Raw genomic sequence first — 16,725 nt, forward strand, 5'->3', positions numbered from 1 at the left:
CACACACACACCACTCACATTAAAAATATATACATAGCTGATTGTTCTGGAGCACATCAGTAATCCTAGCACTTAGTAGGCAGAGGCAGGAGGATCTCCATGAGTTTGAGGCCAGCCTGGTCTACAGTGAATTCCAGGATTACCAGAGCACAGAGAAACCTTGTCTCAACATATATATATTGTACATAAATTAAATAAATTAAATATTGGCTAAACATTCGAAATACTTCACAATATAGAGCATTTTCATACTGTGTATTCTGCAAATCAGTGCTCCCTCGAAGAGGAGAAAAAACATAGCCAAACTTTATTTCAGTTCCTTGTGACTAGGGAATGCTCTGCAGAGGCCTGAGTCTGAGCAGGTGACCTCATATAAAAGGAATATTATTGTCTGGGCCTGAAAATAGGTTTAAACCTGCCTACTCCTGCCCGGATGGTCAAGTGGGCCCAGGAGCAGAGGGTGGGGTCTGAGCCGGGGGTTTCCAGAAGCATACAGCAAAAGCCAGAGCAGCAGGGCACGCGTCTCCCCGCCCTCAGCTCCACCTTCATCTGTGGCTTGTCCAGGACCTGGATGAGCCAAGCACCACTCGTCCTGTGCCCTGTAAAGGGGCCAGCACAGGGAGGAAAGAACCAGCCAACCAAAGCCTCAGTGTTCTAACTGGGAACACAGAAGCCATATTGTCATTCTTACTTGATTGATTTGGTTCCTTCAAACTCACAGCTTTTCTCCTGTCTCAGTTTCCCAAGGGCTGAGATCACAGGTGGGAACCATCATGGCTGAATGCATGAGTTTTCTTTCAAACAAAACATACACACACACACACACACACACACACACACACACACACACACAACCGCACGCCTTTAATCCCAGCACTCGGGAGGTAGAGGCAGATGGATCCCTGTGAGTTCAAGGCCAGCCTGGTCTACAAAGTGAGTTCAGGACAGCCAAGGCGACACAGAGAGACCCTGTCTCGGAAAAAAAAAATTATGTGGGCTGGAGAGATGGCTCAGTGGTTAAGAGCGCTGCCTGATCTTCCAGAGGTCCTGAGTTCAATTCCCAGAAACCACACGGTGTTTCACAATCATCTATAATGTGATATAACGCCCTCTTCTGCAGATAAAGCACTTGTGTGCAATAAACAAATAAATCTTTTTTAAAAAAAGAAAAAGAAAAGAAAAGAAAATGATGTTTCTTAGATCATTGGAAGAGCACTTTTGCATACTGACCAAACCCTCTCTAGCCCTGTAGATCCCAAAGAATTTATTTCTAGATCTGACACAGCTCAGGGAAGGTGGTGAGTGTGGCGACCTGCAATAGGTGTTCCTTATATAGCCAGTGGTGAAGAGGGGCACATCCCCTTCCCAGGATCTGCCAGTTATCCCCTGGGTTGATGCTGCCACAATTTCTGAATTTTTTTCAAGATAATCTCCAAGGGTGAGTGTTTCAAAGAACTTAAAAAAAAAAAGCTGGGCATGGAGGTGCACGCCGTTAATCCCAGCACTCAGGAAGCAGAGGCAGGAGGATCGCTGTGAGTTCAAGGCTGGCCTGGTCTACAAAGTTAGTCCTGGACTGCCAAGGCTACATAGAGAAACTCTGTTCTGAAAAAAACAACAACAACAACAACAAAGGTAATTTCAAAGAAACAAGAAAAGAGAAGTGAAGAAACAAAGACAGGTAAGTAAAGAATATTTGCCAAGCTGGGTGGTAGCGGCACACACCTCTAGGGAGGCAGAGGCAGGCGGTTCTCTGTGAGCTCGAGGCCAGCCTGATCTACAAAGTGAGTCCAGGACAGCCAAGAATACACAGAGATACCCTATCTGGAAAAACCAAAATATTCTTTTTTTAAAAAAATTATTTATTTATTATTTATACAGTATTCTGCCTACAACTGTGCCAGCAGGCCAGAAGAGGGCACCAGACCTCATAGATGGTTATGAGCCTCCTTGTGGTTGCTGGGAATTGAACTCAGGACCTTTGGGAGAACAGCCAGTGCTCTTAACCTCCGAGCCATCCCCTCAGCCCCTGAGATAGTTTATTCTTGAGCCAGACATTGGTCATAGTGTTCCCTGTGTAGCCTTGACTGTCCTGGACTCACTCTGTAGACCAGGCTGGCCTCGAAATCAGAGTGATCTGCCTGCCTCTGCCTCCCGAGTGCTGGGATTAAAGGTGTGTGCCACCACGCTCAGCCCAAAACAGTCTTGATGCAGGTTGACCTCGCTGTTTCCTGAGTCATGTTTTCACACTCCTTCAGCAGCGTTTGTTTCCCAGAGCCCTGGGGCCACTTTGAGAAGTCTTGCTTTAAATGAGTTTTTGAGTTGCTGTCTGGTGGGCACAAGCCTGTCATCCCAGCTACTCAGAAATCTGAGGCAGAAGGATTACAAATCAAAACCTTCCTGGGCTACAGAGTGATTGTAAGGCTAACCTGGGCAATTTAGGGAGACCCTGTCTCCAGAGATAAAGACAAAATGGAGGCTGAAGATTCCGCTCAGTGACACAGCCCTGGCTTTGCAATATCAGCACTACTAAAAAGAGAGGGAAAAGAATCATGTAAATTTGGGGATGTGTTGGCTACTGTTAGGGTCCAGGTGTTCTGCTGAAGAAAGACCCCAAGGCAGTATGCAAAAGCAAAGAGCATTTATTCCAGCATGCTGGGACCGCCTCTCTCCTCTAGAAGGTGGGAGACCCCAAAATGAGATCCCAGGCTCAAATTATAGACAATTGGAAAGATTTGTGATAAACTTTAATTGATTGGTCAGAATTGAGTCTGAGTGTACGAAGGGATTCAGGATTGGCCACTTGTCTCGTTACTGGGGACTTTTTGAGTCATTGAGGTTTTGGCTCCTACTGAGGAGCTGGCCTTTAATTTGGTTGGATAGGGCTAGCTGTGTTCTTTACCAAAACCATGATGTAATAAAAGCATGGTGTCTGTCATAAATAAAATCATGTTTGTAGGGGCTGGCGAGATGGCTCAATGGTTAAGATCACTGCCTGCTCTTCCAGAGGTCCTGAGTTTAATTCCCAGAAACCACAACATGGTGGTTCACAACCATCCACAATGTTATCTGATGCGTTCTTCTGCGGATAAAGCACTCATATACAATAAATAAATAAAATATTATTTGTGGTAATCCTGATATAAACAAACATACTACTTAGCCAATCCGTGGGAAAGCATAGCATATACCATTATCCATGGTACATAAACTTGATGGTAATAATAATAAATGACTGTTCCTGGTTTATGAATTTACTATATTATGTTTTTGTCATTATCGTGGTACAACTTACTGAAAAATAAAAAAAGCTCTGTAAAAAAAAAAAAAGCATGGCATCTGGTCATTTTGTCCTATAAGCTGATTAGCTGCCCATGAGTTGTGGCTTTGCCAGGAATTGTTAGAAACTTGGCCTAGTTAGGCAGAGTGAAAACCGGAAGCCTGTCATGGAGTCGGACTAGTCAAGCAAACTGGGGTCTTTTGGGGGGCGAGGGTCTGGGATCCCTGGGGGAGGGTCCCCTTAGCTACAAAGAATAAAAGAAAAAAATACAGTGTTTTCCATTCAGATACTAGGGTAGAGCTTGTGTGTGTGTGTGTGTGTGTGTGTGTGGTGCTGTGTTCACATGCTGGGGTAGAGCGTGTGTGTGTGTGTGTGTGTGTGTGTGTGTGTGTGTGTGTGTGTGTGTGATGTGGTGCTGTGTTCACATGCTGGTGTAGAGCCTGTGTGTGTGTATGCGTGTGTGTGTGTGTGTGTGTGTGTGTGTGTGTGTGTGTGTGTGTGATGTGGTGCTGTGTTCACATGCTGGGGTAGAGCTTGTGTGTGTGTGTGTGTGTGTGTGTGTGTGTGTGATGTGGTGCTGTGTTCACATGCTGGTGTAGAGCCTGTGTGTGTGTGTGTGTGTGTGTGTGTGTGTGTGTGATGTGGTGCTGTGTTCACATGCTGGGGTAGAGCTTGTGTGTATATGTGTGTGATATGGTGCTGTGTTCACATGCTGATGTAGAGTGTGTGTGTGTGTGTGTATGTGTGTGTGTGTGTGTGACGTAGTGCTGTGTTCACATGCTGGTGTAGAGCCTGTGTGTGTGTGTGTGTGTGATGTGGTGCTGTGTTCACATGCTGGGGTAGAGCTTGTGTGTGTGTGTGTGTGATGTGGTGCTGTGTTCACATGCTGATGTAGAGCCTGTGTGTGTGTGTGTGTGTGATGTAGTGCTGTGTTCACATGCTGGTGTAGAGCCTGTGTGTGTGTGTGTGTGTGTGATGTGGTGCTGTGTTCACATGCTGGTGTAGAGCCTGTGTGTGTGTGTGTGTGTGATGTGGTGCTGTGTTCACATGCTGGGGTAGAGCTTGTGTGTGTGTGTGTGTGATGTAGTGCTGTGTTCACATGCTGGGGTAGAGCTTGTGTGTGTGTGACACACAGTGCTGTGCAATAACTTCTCAGGATGGCTTAGTCTTTATCCTGTTACTGGACAAGGAGAAACGCTTTGGTTTTCAAAGATGTATTTATTTTATATGTATAGGTGTTTTGCCTGCATGTATATCTGTGTACCATGTATGTGCAGTGCTAGCAGAAGCCAGAAGAGGGCTGGTGTTTGTGATGGTTGTGAGTCACCATGTGGGTGCTGGGAATTGAACCTGGATCCTCTGAAGAGCAGCCAGTCCCCTTAACTGTGGAGCCATCTTCCCATCGCCCATAGGGAGGAACCCTAAAACTGTTTTCATATATAATTAGAACACTTATGATTCATCACGCTTTAAAAACATTGCTTAAAAGATTTATTTTGTGTGTAAGAGTATTTGCCTGTATTTATGTCTCTGTACCATATTCTTGCCTGGTTCCTGCAGAGGTCAAAACAGGGTGTCAGATCCCTAGAACTGAAGTCACGGACAGTTGTGAGCTGCCATGTGGGCGATGGGGACCAAACGTGGGTCTTTTGTGAGAGCAACAAGTGTTCCGAATTGCTGAGCCAACTCTCTGGACCCCTTCAACACATTTTATTAGGAACATTTTGTGGAGCTGAGGACTTAGCTCAATAAAGTGCTTGCCTAGCTAGTGTAAGGTCCCTAGAACAAGGCAGTGGGGTGGGGGGATGACGTAATGTTATTCTGTGTGCCTTTTGACTATGGCTTCATGTTCTAATGGGGTCAATATGCAGACACCCCCCCCCCCATGTGATCACATCATCCTTGCTCTGGGGATTTGAAAGGTAGAATCATTTTATTTTCCCTGTCTTCCAAACCGGTGACTGCATGATAGGTGGTTTCTTGACTTCCTTCTAAGTATAGATTCTTGGACTCTGCCCTCCCTGACTAGCTCCACACTGATAGGTCTCTGCCTGGTCCCAGGCTCCAGCTGAGGAGCCCTTTCTCCTCCTCCTCCTCCTCCTTCTTCTTTTTCTTTGATTTTTCGAGACAGGGTTTCTCTGTGTAGCCTTGGCTGTCCTAGACTCACACTGTAGACAGGATGGCCGCAAACTCACACTGATCCACCTGCCTCTGCCTCCCAAGTGCTGCGATTAGAGGGGTGCACCACCACCGCCCGGCTTTTTCTTCTTGACAACAGAAAAAAAACCTGATTATTATTCCTCTGTCTTTACAGCATCTACCATATGTGAGGTACCGTTCTGGTAGCTGAGGGTACCGTCCTGAGGGACCCAAGATTCCTGACCTCTAGGAAAGGGAAACAGACAACAACAAACAGAAACATCAAAGTCATAACAACGCATGGTGAGGGAGTGACAGAAGTGGGAGGGAGTGGCTGTCATAAATCATAGGGTCAGGTGACATTTTTAGCAGAGGTGGGGCAGCCAGTGGCTTGGGCATCTGGAAGAACAGCATTCCAGGTAGAAGAAACGGCAAGTGCGGAGACTGCGGAATAAGACTGATGGGCAGCTGGAAGGGGACAGGGACGCCGGAGTGTGGAGTGGGTGGACTAGGGGCACGGGGTGGAGGAGGCCCAGGCAGCTGTGGTGTGCAGGGTGACTTGGCTTTCACTAGTGAAATGGAAACCACTGATGGGCTGGGCGGTGCCCCAGCAGAGCTGTGCTCAAGGATGTTGACCATCCCTCATAGGAGGAGGGAGGATGACTCGGCCATGGCTGGGATTCCAGCTGCTCCCCCACTCTGGACCCTCTCCCAGCTGCATCTCTCGGGGTGCAAGAGAACACAGAGGGTTGAAGGCTAACCAAAAGGGGGCCTCTAGCTATGCAGCCATAGGAAGCTTGTCATCCATGCTAGAGTACAATTTTTTTTTTTTTTTTTTTTGGTTTTTCCAGACAGGGTCTCTCCGCGTAGCCTAGGCTGTCCTGGACTCGCTTTATAGACCAGGCTGGCCTCAAACTCACAGCGATCCGCCTGCTTCTGCCTCTTGAGTGCTGGGATTAAAGGGGTGTTCCACCCAGCCCGGCTAGGGTGCAAATTTTTGGTGATATGACTAATCTCCCATTTTCCAGTAAACTCACTGGTTTACCAAGCCAGATCTGGGTAGAGTCCTTTCTTTGGTCTATCATTGGGGGAGCGTAGACATTTGTTCTCATTACGCCCGCGCGCCCCCCCCCCCAAAGTGAAGTCATTAAGGAGAGAGAAGAGGCCTCTAGTTAGTGGACACGAGGACGGAGACACGCCCTGACCCACTTTCAGCCGAGAGACCTTGGCCTCGCCTATCTAGGCAGTGTTTACAAGGCTGAGGCCGGGGCTCGTTTTCTTCCCATGCCGATCCCACTAGTGAAAGCTGTGTGTGGGCAGAGACAGACAGGAGTGGTGGGATGAGACTGTGCACAGAAGCCGGGGTGTTTAAAGGAGGATTATCAGTCTCTAAAAGCCCATGAGAGGGGTAGCACCAGTGCCTATTCCACACCCACCTATTCTGAGCTTAGGCTCTTGCTGGCTCAAGGAAAATGAGGGTCACTATGTCTCTGCAAACCCAGGCAGAAATGGAGCCACTCCCCAGGGCATGGATCAGACCTGTGGGTCACACACTGGGCTTTGTTAGTTCTTGGGGACTTTGCTGATTCTGATCACAGGCCCCCACATGTGTACAAAAAGCCCCTATTCTCACCTCTTTTTTGGTTTTCTTGTGGGTTTTTTTTTTTCCCAAGACAAGGTTTCTCTGTGTAGCTTTGGCTGTCCTGGACTCACTTTGTAGACCAGGCTGGCCTTGAACTCACAGCAATCCACCTGCCTCTGCCTCTGTCATGCACCACCACACCAGGTTTTTTGGTTTGTTTGTTGTTTTTGTTTTTCCAAGACAGGGTTTCTCTGTGTAGCCTTGGCTGTCCTGGAACTCACTCTGTAGACCAGGCTGGCCTCAAACTCAGAGATCTGCCTGCCTCTGCCTCTAGATATCTCATCTTAAAAACAACACAGAAAGAAAGGACAAGCTGTCTGGAAGAAGTATTGGAAAAGAACAGCGAGCTCTGTACACTGAAAATGTTATTGTATGTACATGCTTTCAGACCCGGCTGGCCTCAGACTCATAGAGATCCTTTGTCTCAGACTCCCGGGTGGGGTGGGGGTGGGGTGATGGGATTAAATGTGTACCCAGGTTGCTATCAGACTTCCTCCCCTACCCCCCACCCTCCACCCCCCACGCTCCATCCCCCACCCCAGACAGGGTTTCTTTGTGTAGCCTTGGCTGTCCTAGACTCGCTTTGTAGACCAGGCTGGCCTCAAACTCACAATGATCTGCCTGCCTCTGCCTCCCTAGTGCTGGGATAGCACCACGCCCGGCTGCTATCAGACTTAATCACTATTAGCTATTATTAATGACTAATAGGTTGTCCCTTGCCCCTGGGGTGTCCGCCCTAGGGGCCTTTACCTAGAGCTGGTCTTACTTCCAGGGCTGGGATCTCATCCTGCAGGTCTCTTACAGAAACAGAGTAGAGGGAGGTGCCTGTCAGACTGTTGAGGCCCCTGGGTATGAGGCTGTGCTCTTGGCTGTGCCCTCTGTAGGAACTGCGCCAGAAAGCAGACACCTGCACCGTTGTCAAGCAGCTCCAGCTTCCTGTCTGTCTGGGCTTCTGTTTTATTGCTTGTGTAAAAGGAATTCACAGTACCAGCCTTCTTCCATCCACTGTTTCACCTGGTGCCCTGACGGAGTGCAGCGGAGGTCTGAAAACTCAACATTGAAGGGTACAGACAAAGCCCCCCCAGGCTTGGAAATTTCTAGACTGGTGCAGAGAGGCAAAGACCAAACTGAGTAATCAGTGTAGAATCCAACCATGACAGGTGCATTAAAGGGTAGAAATAAGCCGGGCATGGTGAGGCACGCCTTTAGTCCCAGCACTCAGGAGGCAGAGGTAGGCAGATCTTTGTGAGTTTGAGACCAGTTTGGTCTACAAAGTGAGTCTAGGACAGCTAGGGGCACACAGGAAACCCTGTCTCAAAAAACAAACAAACAAACAAAAAACCAACAAAAAAATAAATAAAGGGTAGGAACAGGAGCCGGGCATGGTGGCACACACCTGTAACCCCAGCACTCAGGAAGCTAGAGGCAAGTGGATCTCTGTGAGTTCAATACCAGCTTGGTCTACAGAGTGAGTTCCAGGACAGCCAGGCAGGGCTACACAGAGAAATTCTGTTTTGAAAAACAAAAACAAAGCTCAGCAGTGGTGGCGCACGCCTTTAATTCCAGCACTTGGGAGGCAGAGGCAGGCGGATCACTGTGAGTTCGAGGCTAGCCTGGTCTACAAAGCAAGTCCAGGATAGTCAAGGCTACATAGAGAAATCTTGTCTCAGGAAGAAAAAAAAAAAAAAAGAAAGAAAGAAAGAAAAAGAAAAAAGAAAAACAACAAACAAAAAAGTGAGGTGTGGCGGTGCACGACTTTAACCCCAGCACTCACAGAGGCAGAGGCAGAGGCAGGTGGATCGCTGTGACTTCCAGGCCAGACTGGTCTACAAACAAAGCAAGTCCAGGACAGCCAAGGCTAACATAGAGAAACCTTGTCTTGAAAAACAAACAAACAAAAAAAAAACAAAACAAAAAAGACAGAATATCCCTAGATAGCCTTGGTTGGCCTAGAACTCCCCACGTAGACCAAGCTGGCCTTGAACTCACAGATATCCACCTACTTCTGCCTCTGGTGTGACTGTGCTTAAACGTGTGAGCCACCAGGCCCTGCCTCCACACAGCTTTTCTTCCTAATGAAGGAGAGGTCAATGGGGTCAGTGGCAGAACACAAGTACTCCAGCGAGGGCCATCAGGCTGTGTCTGTCACGCCACGCAGCTGGCATATCCAGTCTTGTGTTCTAACCCAGCACTGACCTGACTCCCACATTTCTGGATTCAGATCATCAAAGTGGCCAGTCTATAAGGTGACCACGAGATAATACACTCAGAATTTCTGGCCCCAGAACAAAGTAAGTGTTCAATAAATGTTAATTATTGATATTCTGGTTATTCTTTTGAGTGTTCCGAGGCCCAAGAGCAAGATGGTATCTTTATGTTGTTTGAAGTAAGGTCACCTCGCAGGGATTCTAACCGGGCTACACCCAGCCCAGAGAGGAGCAGACCAAAGTTTTTTGAGACTTTGCCCCGCCCCTCCAGACTTTAACAGGGAGAGCAGGAGGCCCACGCAGGCGCAGACAGCGCGCACTGGCCCGCGCCTCCCCGCAGCTGGTCCCGAGGTGATAGCCCCTCCGCGCTCGCGCATGGAGGGGCGTGAAAGCCCCGTGGGCTCGTCCCGCAGCCTGCCCGCCGCGGCGGCCGTGCTGTTCCGCGGCCCCGTGGAGCCCCTCGTCTTCCTGGGCAACTTTGCCCTGGCCCTGCAGGGCCCGCTCACCACACAGTACCTGTGGCACCGATTCAGCACCGAGCTCGGCTACAATGGCACCCGCCACCGGGGGAACTGCGGGAACCAAAGCGAAGACCCCATCATGAAGGTAGCGGGGACCAGAACAGCTGTGAACACGGAGCGTGGGGCCGGGCCTGTGAAAGATGGGGTCCCCGAGAGGGGACGCTGGTTACGTGGTGGGCGGGGCCAAAGCAAAGGGGGCCTGCCTTGACTAGCTGCCTTGGGGTGCAGGTAGTGGACCTAGAGAAAGCCTGGATGTTAACATAAGATGAGGGAATGCTTCTCCAGGCCTTTTTTTTTTTTTTTTAACAAGTTGAACGAACATTCCAAGGGGCTTAGGGCTCCAAAGCCAGGCTGTAGCTCCCGGAATAATGACGGTAGCTAACCAAAGTGAGGGCCTGGGGGGCTGGCTATTGTGTCTTTACAGGAAGTGGAAACCCTGACTTCCCACTGGACCCTCTACATGAACATAGGAGGCTTCCTGGTGGGACTCTTCTGGTCCACCCTGCTGGGAGCCTGGAGTGACCGCGTGGGTCGCCGCCCACTGCTGGTGCTAGCCTCTCTCGGTCTGCTTCTCGAAGCCGTGGTGTCCATCTTTGTAGTGCAGCTAGAGCTGCACGTTGGCTTCTTTGTGCTTGGCCGAGTCCTTTGTGCCCTCCTGGGAAACTTCAATGGCCTCCTTGCTGCTAGCTTTGCCTCTGTGGCGGATGTTAGCTCTGACCACAGTCGCACCTTCCGCATGGCTCTGCTAGAGGCATGTATTGGTGTGGCCGGGACCCTGGCAAGCCTTCTCGGGGGTCCCTGGCTCCGGGCCCAGGGTTATGCCAACCCCTTCTGGCTGGCTTTGGCCCTGCTGATCCTCATGACTCTATACGCCGCATTCTGTTTTGGTGAGACAGTGAAGGAGCCAAAGTCCGCCAGGCTTTTCACTCTCCGCCATCACCGAGCCATTGTCCAGCTGTATGTGGTCTCAGCCCCGGAGAAGTCCAGGAAGCATCTAGCCCTATACTCGTTGGCCATATTCGTGGTGGTCACTGTGCACTTTGGAGCTCAAGACATCCTGACGCTCTATGAGCTTAGCACGCCCCTCTGCTGGGACTCCAAGCTGGTTGGCTACGGCTCTGCAGCCCAGCACCTGCCCTACCTCACCAGCCTGCTGGGTCTAAAACTTCTGCAATACTGCCTGCCCGACACCTGGGTGGCTGAGACTGGCCTGGCCTTCAACATCCTGGGAATGGTGGTCTTTGCGTTTGCTACCACCACGCCTCTCATGTTCACAGGTAAAGTGAAAACATTGCCCTCAAATGTGGCTCAAGCCTTTGTCTTTGGAGCCAGAGTTACGCTCTCAGCCTGCGCAGAGGACCGACGACTGAGAAAGCCCAGAAAAATCGCATCTTTGATAAATCACTTCCATGGCCAAAGTAATTAACGCACATTATCAGCCATAAATGTGTTCGAAAAGTACAGCAAAAGACAGAAGCATAGCTCTTAAGCTACCTGGGTCACCCCTCGGCCTCCTAAAGTCCATGCCGTTAGTGTCATGATCCTTGAGTCTAGGTAAGAATGGAAGGGCCTCCGCTCAAGGATCTTTTTTTTGGGGGGGGGGTGAGGTTGAGACAGGGTTTCTCTGTGTAGCCTTGGCCGTCCTAGACTCTCTTTTGTAAACCAGGCTGGCCTCAAACTCACAGTGATCCACCTGCCTCTGCCTCCGGAGTGCTGGGACTACAGGCATGTGCCACCATGCCCGGCAGCCTCCTGGTTTTCTGCGTAGCTGAAAATGGCTTTGAACTTCTGATCCACTTCCTTTACCTCCTGAGTGCTGGGGTCACAGGGCATTAACAGCCTTGCTCTGCCTTTTGGGTTTGTTAAAAAGCCAAAATGTCAAGCTGGGCATTGTAGCACATACCTGTAGTCCCAGCACTCCAGCAGGCAGAGGCAGGTGGATCGCTGTGAGTTCGAGGCCAGTCTGGTCTACAAAGTGACTCTGGGACAGCCAAGACTACACAGAGAAACCCTGTCTTGAAAAACAAAAACAAACAAAACAAAACAAAAAGCAAAATATTTAAGATTCCTGCTGAGTCAGCTCGTCTCCTGACTCAGCTCCTCTCCCTTTGGGCTCTCCTGAGAAGAGGGGCAGCTGGCTAGAGAATGAGGAAGTTAACTTCCCTAAAAAAAGATGTGTGTCCTGTTTGAGCAGGGGACTGCGTTGTGTGCAGGGTCAGCTGTTTGATGGTAGCAGCTGTGTCAACGGAGGCAGCGGCTGAACTGACAGTGGAGCTAAAGGGACCAGGTACCATTCACCCGAGGCCACAGCCTCCAGAAGTGCTAAGATGAGAGATGCTGCAGCACAGTGTCGCCACAGCAGAACTGCAAATATTGTGTGCCTGAAGGTAGCCGGATGGCAGGGGCAAAGGAGCTCACGCGCTATGCCCTCAACATGTGCCCCTCATAGATTGTCACCTCCTTAACCCATGTGTCAGTTCCCCAAGGTGGCTGAAGCAGATTGCCATACCCTGGGAAGCTTAAACGACAGGGGGCTGTTTCCCCAGCGCTGGAGGCCAAAAGTCAAAGATCAGAGGTCACATAAGTCAGAATGTCCCAGGGCAGTGCTCCCTGCAGGGGCACTAGGAGAGAAGCCGTGTCCCATCAGCTTCTGCCTCTGCTGTGGCAGCCCTCCTCCACTCCTAGCCACGTCTTTATCAGCCTATTAAAAAGGAGAGATTCCCTCAGGTCCTTCCTGGTTAAAACTGTAAATGCTCATTTTCTCACGGAGGACAGTTCACAGGTTTGGGGCCTGTCTTCCAGGCTGTTATTCAACCTCTCACACTGTAGAGCCATCCTCTGATAGACAAGGTCACACACACAGCAAGCTGTGGTAACAAGGACTGAACTCAGAGCCAGGCTCATTTTCCGGCCCCTGCCATCTCCCTTCTAGTGCCACATGGCCACTAGAAGTATTGTGACAAAACAGTTGGTAGGGCTTAGCTCTCATTCAGAAGGAGTGGACAGACAGGCGAGCCCGGAGAAAGCTGCTGGCCTTTCCTCCCGGGTCCAACCTCTGTCCCTCCGGGGATGTATATTGGGACACTCCTTCTTGCTCGCTCTTTCCTGACTAGTGTTTTCTCTCTCCAGGCTATGGATTGCTCTTCTTGTCCTTGGTCATCACACCTGTCATCCGGGCCAAGCTCTCCAAGCTGGTGGGGGAGTCGGAGCAGGGTGAGTGTCAGGGTCAGTCTGTGCCTAGTCCCTCGCGCCCAGTGTGGCCTGAATGTGCAGATGGGCAGGTCTGGGCTGCCTCTCACCCGGAGGAGTAAGTAACCAAGACAGACGCGCTTCTGCCACGTGCTCAGAGCTGGCCGGAGAAGGAGGCTGCCTGTTTTTACACCATTGATTGGTCTCAGGAGAGCAGGATGAAGTTCTTTTTTTTTTTTTTTTTTAAGATTTATTCATTTGTTATGTATACAGATTTTATTATAGATGGTTGTGAGCCAACATGTGGTTGCTGGGAATTGAACTCATGACCTTTGGAAGAGTAGTCAGTGCTCTTAACCTCTGAGCCATCTCTCCATCCCCCCCCCCCTTTTTTTTTTTTAAGATTTATTTATTTATTATTATGTATACAGTGCTCTGCTTGTACTCCTGCAAGCCAGAAGAGGGCACCATATTACATTGCAGATGGTTGTGAGCCACCATGTGGTTGCTGGGAATTGAACTCAGGACCTTTAGAAGAGCAGGCGGCGCTCTTAACCACTGAGCCATCTCTCCAGCCCCCAGGCTGAAGTTCTTTCTGAGTAACCACAGCAGAGTTTGCTGCCTCTGCAGACCTCATTTTTCCCGTCTGTAAAGTGGGGGTGATGATACCAGAGTTTCCTGTTCCTCTGGGGTCAGAGGGTAAGGGTCCAGGGGGAATGAACAACCTGTGCCATAGGTTTCCTTGTCCCCAGCTGTCAGATGAAGAGAGAAGACACCAGGGTCTAGCGAGTTAAACTGAGTTCTTCAAGGTTTCTCAGTAAATAATGAACACACATGAGTGTGCGGATGTGTTCACACGTACGTGGGTGCCGAGAGTGACAGCAAGGCCTTGAGGACCATGGTGTCATTGGTTTGGGTAGTCTAGCTAACCAGTTGCCTCCCGGGTCTCCCGACTGCATCTCCTAAGCACTGGGATTACAGGTGCCCATCACACCTACCAGCTTTTATGCGAGTTGAGGGGCATCCGCACCTCTGGTCCTCCTCGTGGTAGCACAGTAGGCGCTTCATCCACTGACCCAGCTCCACAGCACCCCAGGTCACTACCGCCCCCCTCCCCCCATTCTTTTTTTTTTTTCCAGAGCTGAGGACCGAACCCAGGGCCTTGCGCTTGCTAGGCAAACGCTCTACCACTGAGCTAAATCCCCAACCCCTCTCCCCCCATTCTTGTGTTTTTAAGAGCGCTTGGTCTTGTAACTGGGGTTCAGCCTCTGGCTCTGGTTCAGAACCTGTTTCTTCATCTGTGACATGGGCTCATTATTCCACAGGACACTGGCGGGCCCTTACAGTCTGCCTGTTGAGTCTCTTTCTATTGGGTTATTGCTCATTTTATAGCAACTGGGCTACAAAGCTGAGCTCTGGCACAGGCTCAGGTGTCTGCTGAAATGCCTCATTCATTCATTCATTCATTCATTCATTCAATACACTTGGTTTTGTTTTTATTTATTTTGAAACAGGGTCATGCCAAGTAGCACAGGCTGGCCTTGAACCCTAGAATCCCCCTGCCTCCAATTCCCAAAGAAGTCATCATGGCGGTACATCCTTGTAATCTTAGCACTCAAGAGGCTGAGGCAGGAGGATTGCAAGTTCAAGGCAATTGGAACCACATAGGGAGGCTGTCTCGCAAAACAAAACAAACAGGGCTGCAGAGAGATGGCTCAGCCTTTAGTAGCCTGGGCTGCTCTTCCGGAGGACCTGGGTGTGACTCCCAGCGCCCACGTGGTGACTCAGAACCATCCGTAACTCCACTTTCAGAGGATCAGATGCCCTCTTTCAGTTTCCAAGGGCACCAAGCATGCAAGTGGCACCGAGACGTGCACACGGGCAAAACACTCGTACACATTAAAATATAATGTTAGCACTTAACAGCTGTGTATTTAACTGCTCTTCTGCCAGGTGCTTCCTATAGCTGACTCACTCTTTACTACAACACTGAGAGTAGGAGGCCCAGGTGAGGGAGGTGAGACCCAGGAAGCTGAGCGGTTTCTTGCCCTATGAGGTAGAGCTGCCCTCCTCTGACCCTGGGTCTTTGCAACTCTGAAGTGTGGTTTCCCCCCACCCCCCCACCCCCTCCAGGAGCTCTGTTTTCTGCCGTGGCCTGTGTGAATAGCTTGGCCATGCTGATGGCTTCTGGCATCTTCAACTCGCTCTACCCAGCCACGCTGAACTGGATGAAAGGATTCCCCTTCCTCCTGGGAGCCGGCCTGCTCTTCATCCCAGCCATTCTGATCGGGTAATGGAGGGGCCCTGACCTTGCCTGCTCATGACGGACTCTATTATGTATACAGTGTACGCCCGCACACCAGAAGAAGGCACCATATCTCATTATAGATGGTTGTGGGCCACCATGTGGTTGCTGGGAATTGAACTCAGGACATGTAAGGAGCTAGGGGGCGAGGTGTCCTGTGTCCTCTCCATCAGGCCCCTCAGCCTGCCCTGTCCCCATACTGCAGATGGGACTACAGCGGGCCAACTGTGTTCACAGAAAGCCCAGACTTGGCTACTTGTGGTTGAGCCCCAGACTAGGCTGACCCACTGAAAGGTCTTTAGAGGTCTTTTCCAGAGCCATCTGCCTATGGATGTTGGGGCAACAGGGAGACACCGGGAGCCGCCCACCCAAGCCAGTCCCATGTCACCTCTGAACCATCTCTCTGGTCTCTCACAGGGTTTTGGAGAAGGCTAACCCACGCCCTGAATTCCAGCACTTTCCCCATTGCTCCTGATCTGCCGGAGGCCATGAGGAGCCGTGGACCCACATTGCTGTATATACCTAGAGCCCAGTGCACTGGCTGGCCCTCTGAGAGCACTACTCACTCAGGAAAGCGCGGTCAAGCCAGTTATCGGCACCACCTTCTCCCATTGAGCCAGTCTCTGCTAGATCTAGACTCTGACCAGGGCGGGTCCACTCAAGGCAAGCTGCGGGGAGCCATCTGAGGCAAGAGTTTCTTCATCCTTTAGGCCATTCGTCACTCAGAACCTTCCAGAGTGAAGGAGGTGGCACTTTGGGGACCAAGTGATGCATGAGACCAACATCTTCCAGCCCATGGTGCTACGTCCCTGGTGTGTCCTGGAGCCTCCAGTCACTCCTTAATGATAACTGTTGTGCCTGGGGCGGGAGGGGGGTTGCCAAAGAGGGAGAAGTGCGCTGTCTGTGATTGGGAATCAGCCTGCCCACCCTTGACCTCAGCCGTGCCTCGTGTCGCAGTAAATCGTGTCAGTCAGACTGAAAAGTCACTGGGCTTTGGGCCTTTCTGTCTTCCTGCTCTCCGCAGGCCGGATGGACGGCAGCAGCTGCCCACTGGGTTGTACTGGGTATGTCATGGTCACTCCAAGCCCCAGGTGGTTTCTGTCTAAGCTGCTCAGGGATGAAGCGCTTCTGAGGCTTTATCGGTCCCTTGCAGCCACTAGGGCCCAAGCCCTGACTGCCCCTTTGCTGAGGGTCCGTTGATGTGTCGGTCACTCCCTGGCTGGCTTCATGGCTGCACTGGCACCAGCAGGTTCTCTTCTTGCTGCCATTTGGCCCCTCCCACAAAGCTCAGGGCTGAGAGCATCCTTCCTGCTTCCCTGAGGGAGTGGAGGATGGGAAGACTTGGGCCCAGAGCTGGAAGGCAGGATCTTACCTAACGGGAAGCCGCTGTCCCCAAGCCGACCCTAAGTGAGAGGTTTGTGATTCTTCAAACTGGAACTGTCTGA

The 16,725-nt window shown here is 50.6% G+C and overlaps 1 protein-coding gene across 1 annotated transcript; it reads left to right on the top strand.

The window, feature by feature from the left end:
* Positions 1 to 9,523: 9,523 nt before the first annotated feature.
* On the top strand, positions 9,524 to 16,262 carry SLC46A1 (solute carrier family 46 member 1). Its single transcript, XM_084750729.1, is given in 6 exon segments — positions 9,524 to 9,871; positions 10,211 to 11,063; positions 12,916 to 12,999; positions 15,109 to 15,265; positions 15,698 to 15,746; positions 15,748 to 16,262. Coding segments are annotated over 6 exon segments (1,593 nt in total). The 5' UTR covers positions 9,524 to 9,640; the 3' UTR covers positions 15,967 to 16,262.
* The last annotated feature ends 463 nt before the right edge of the window (positions 16,263 to 16,725 follow it).

The sequence above is a fragment of the Acomys minous genome (genome assembly GCF_964271855.1).
Source record: "Acomys minous genome assembly, chromosome: 12".
NCBI lineage: Eukaryota > Metazoa > Chordata > Mammalia > Rodentia > Muridae > Acomys > Acomys minous.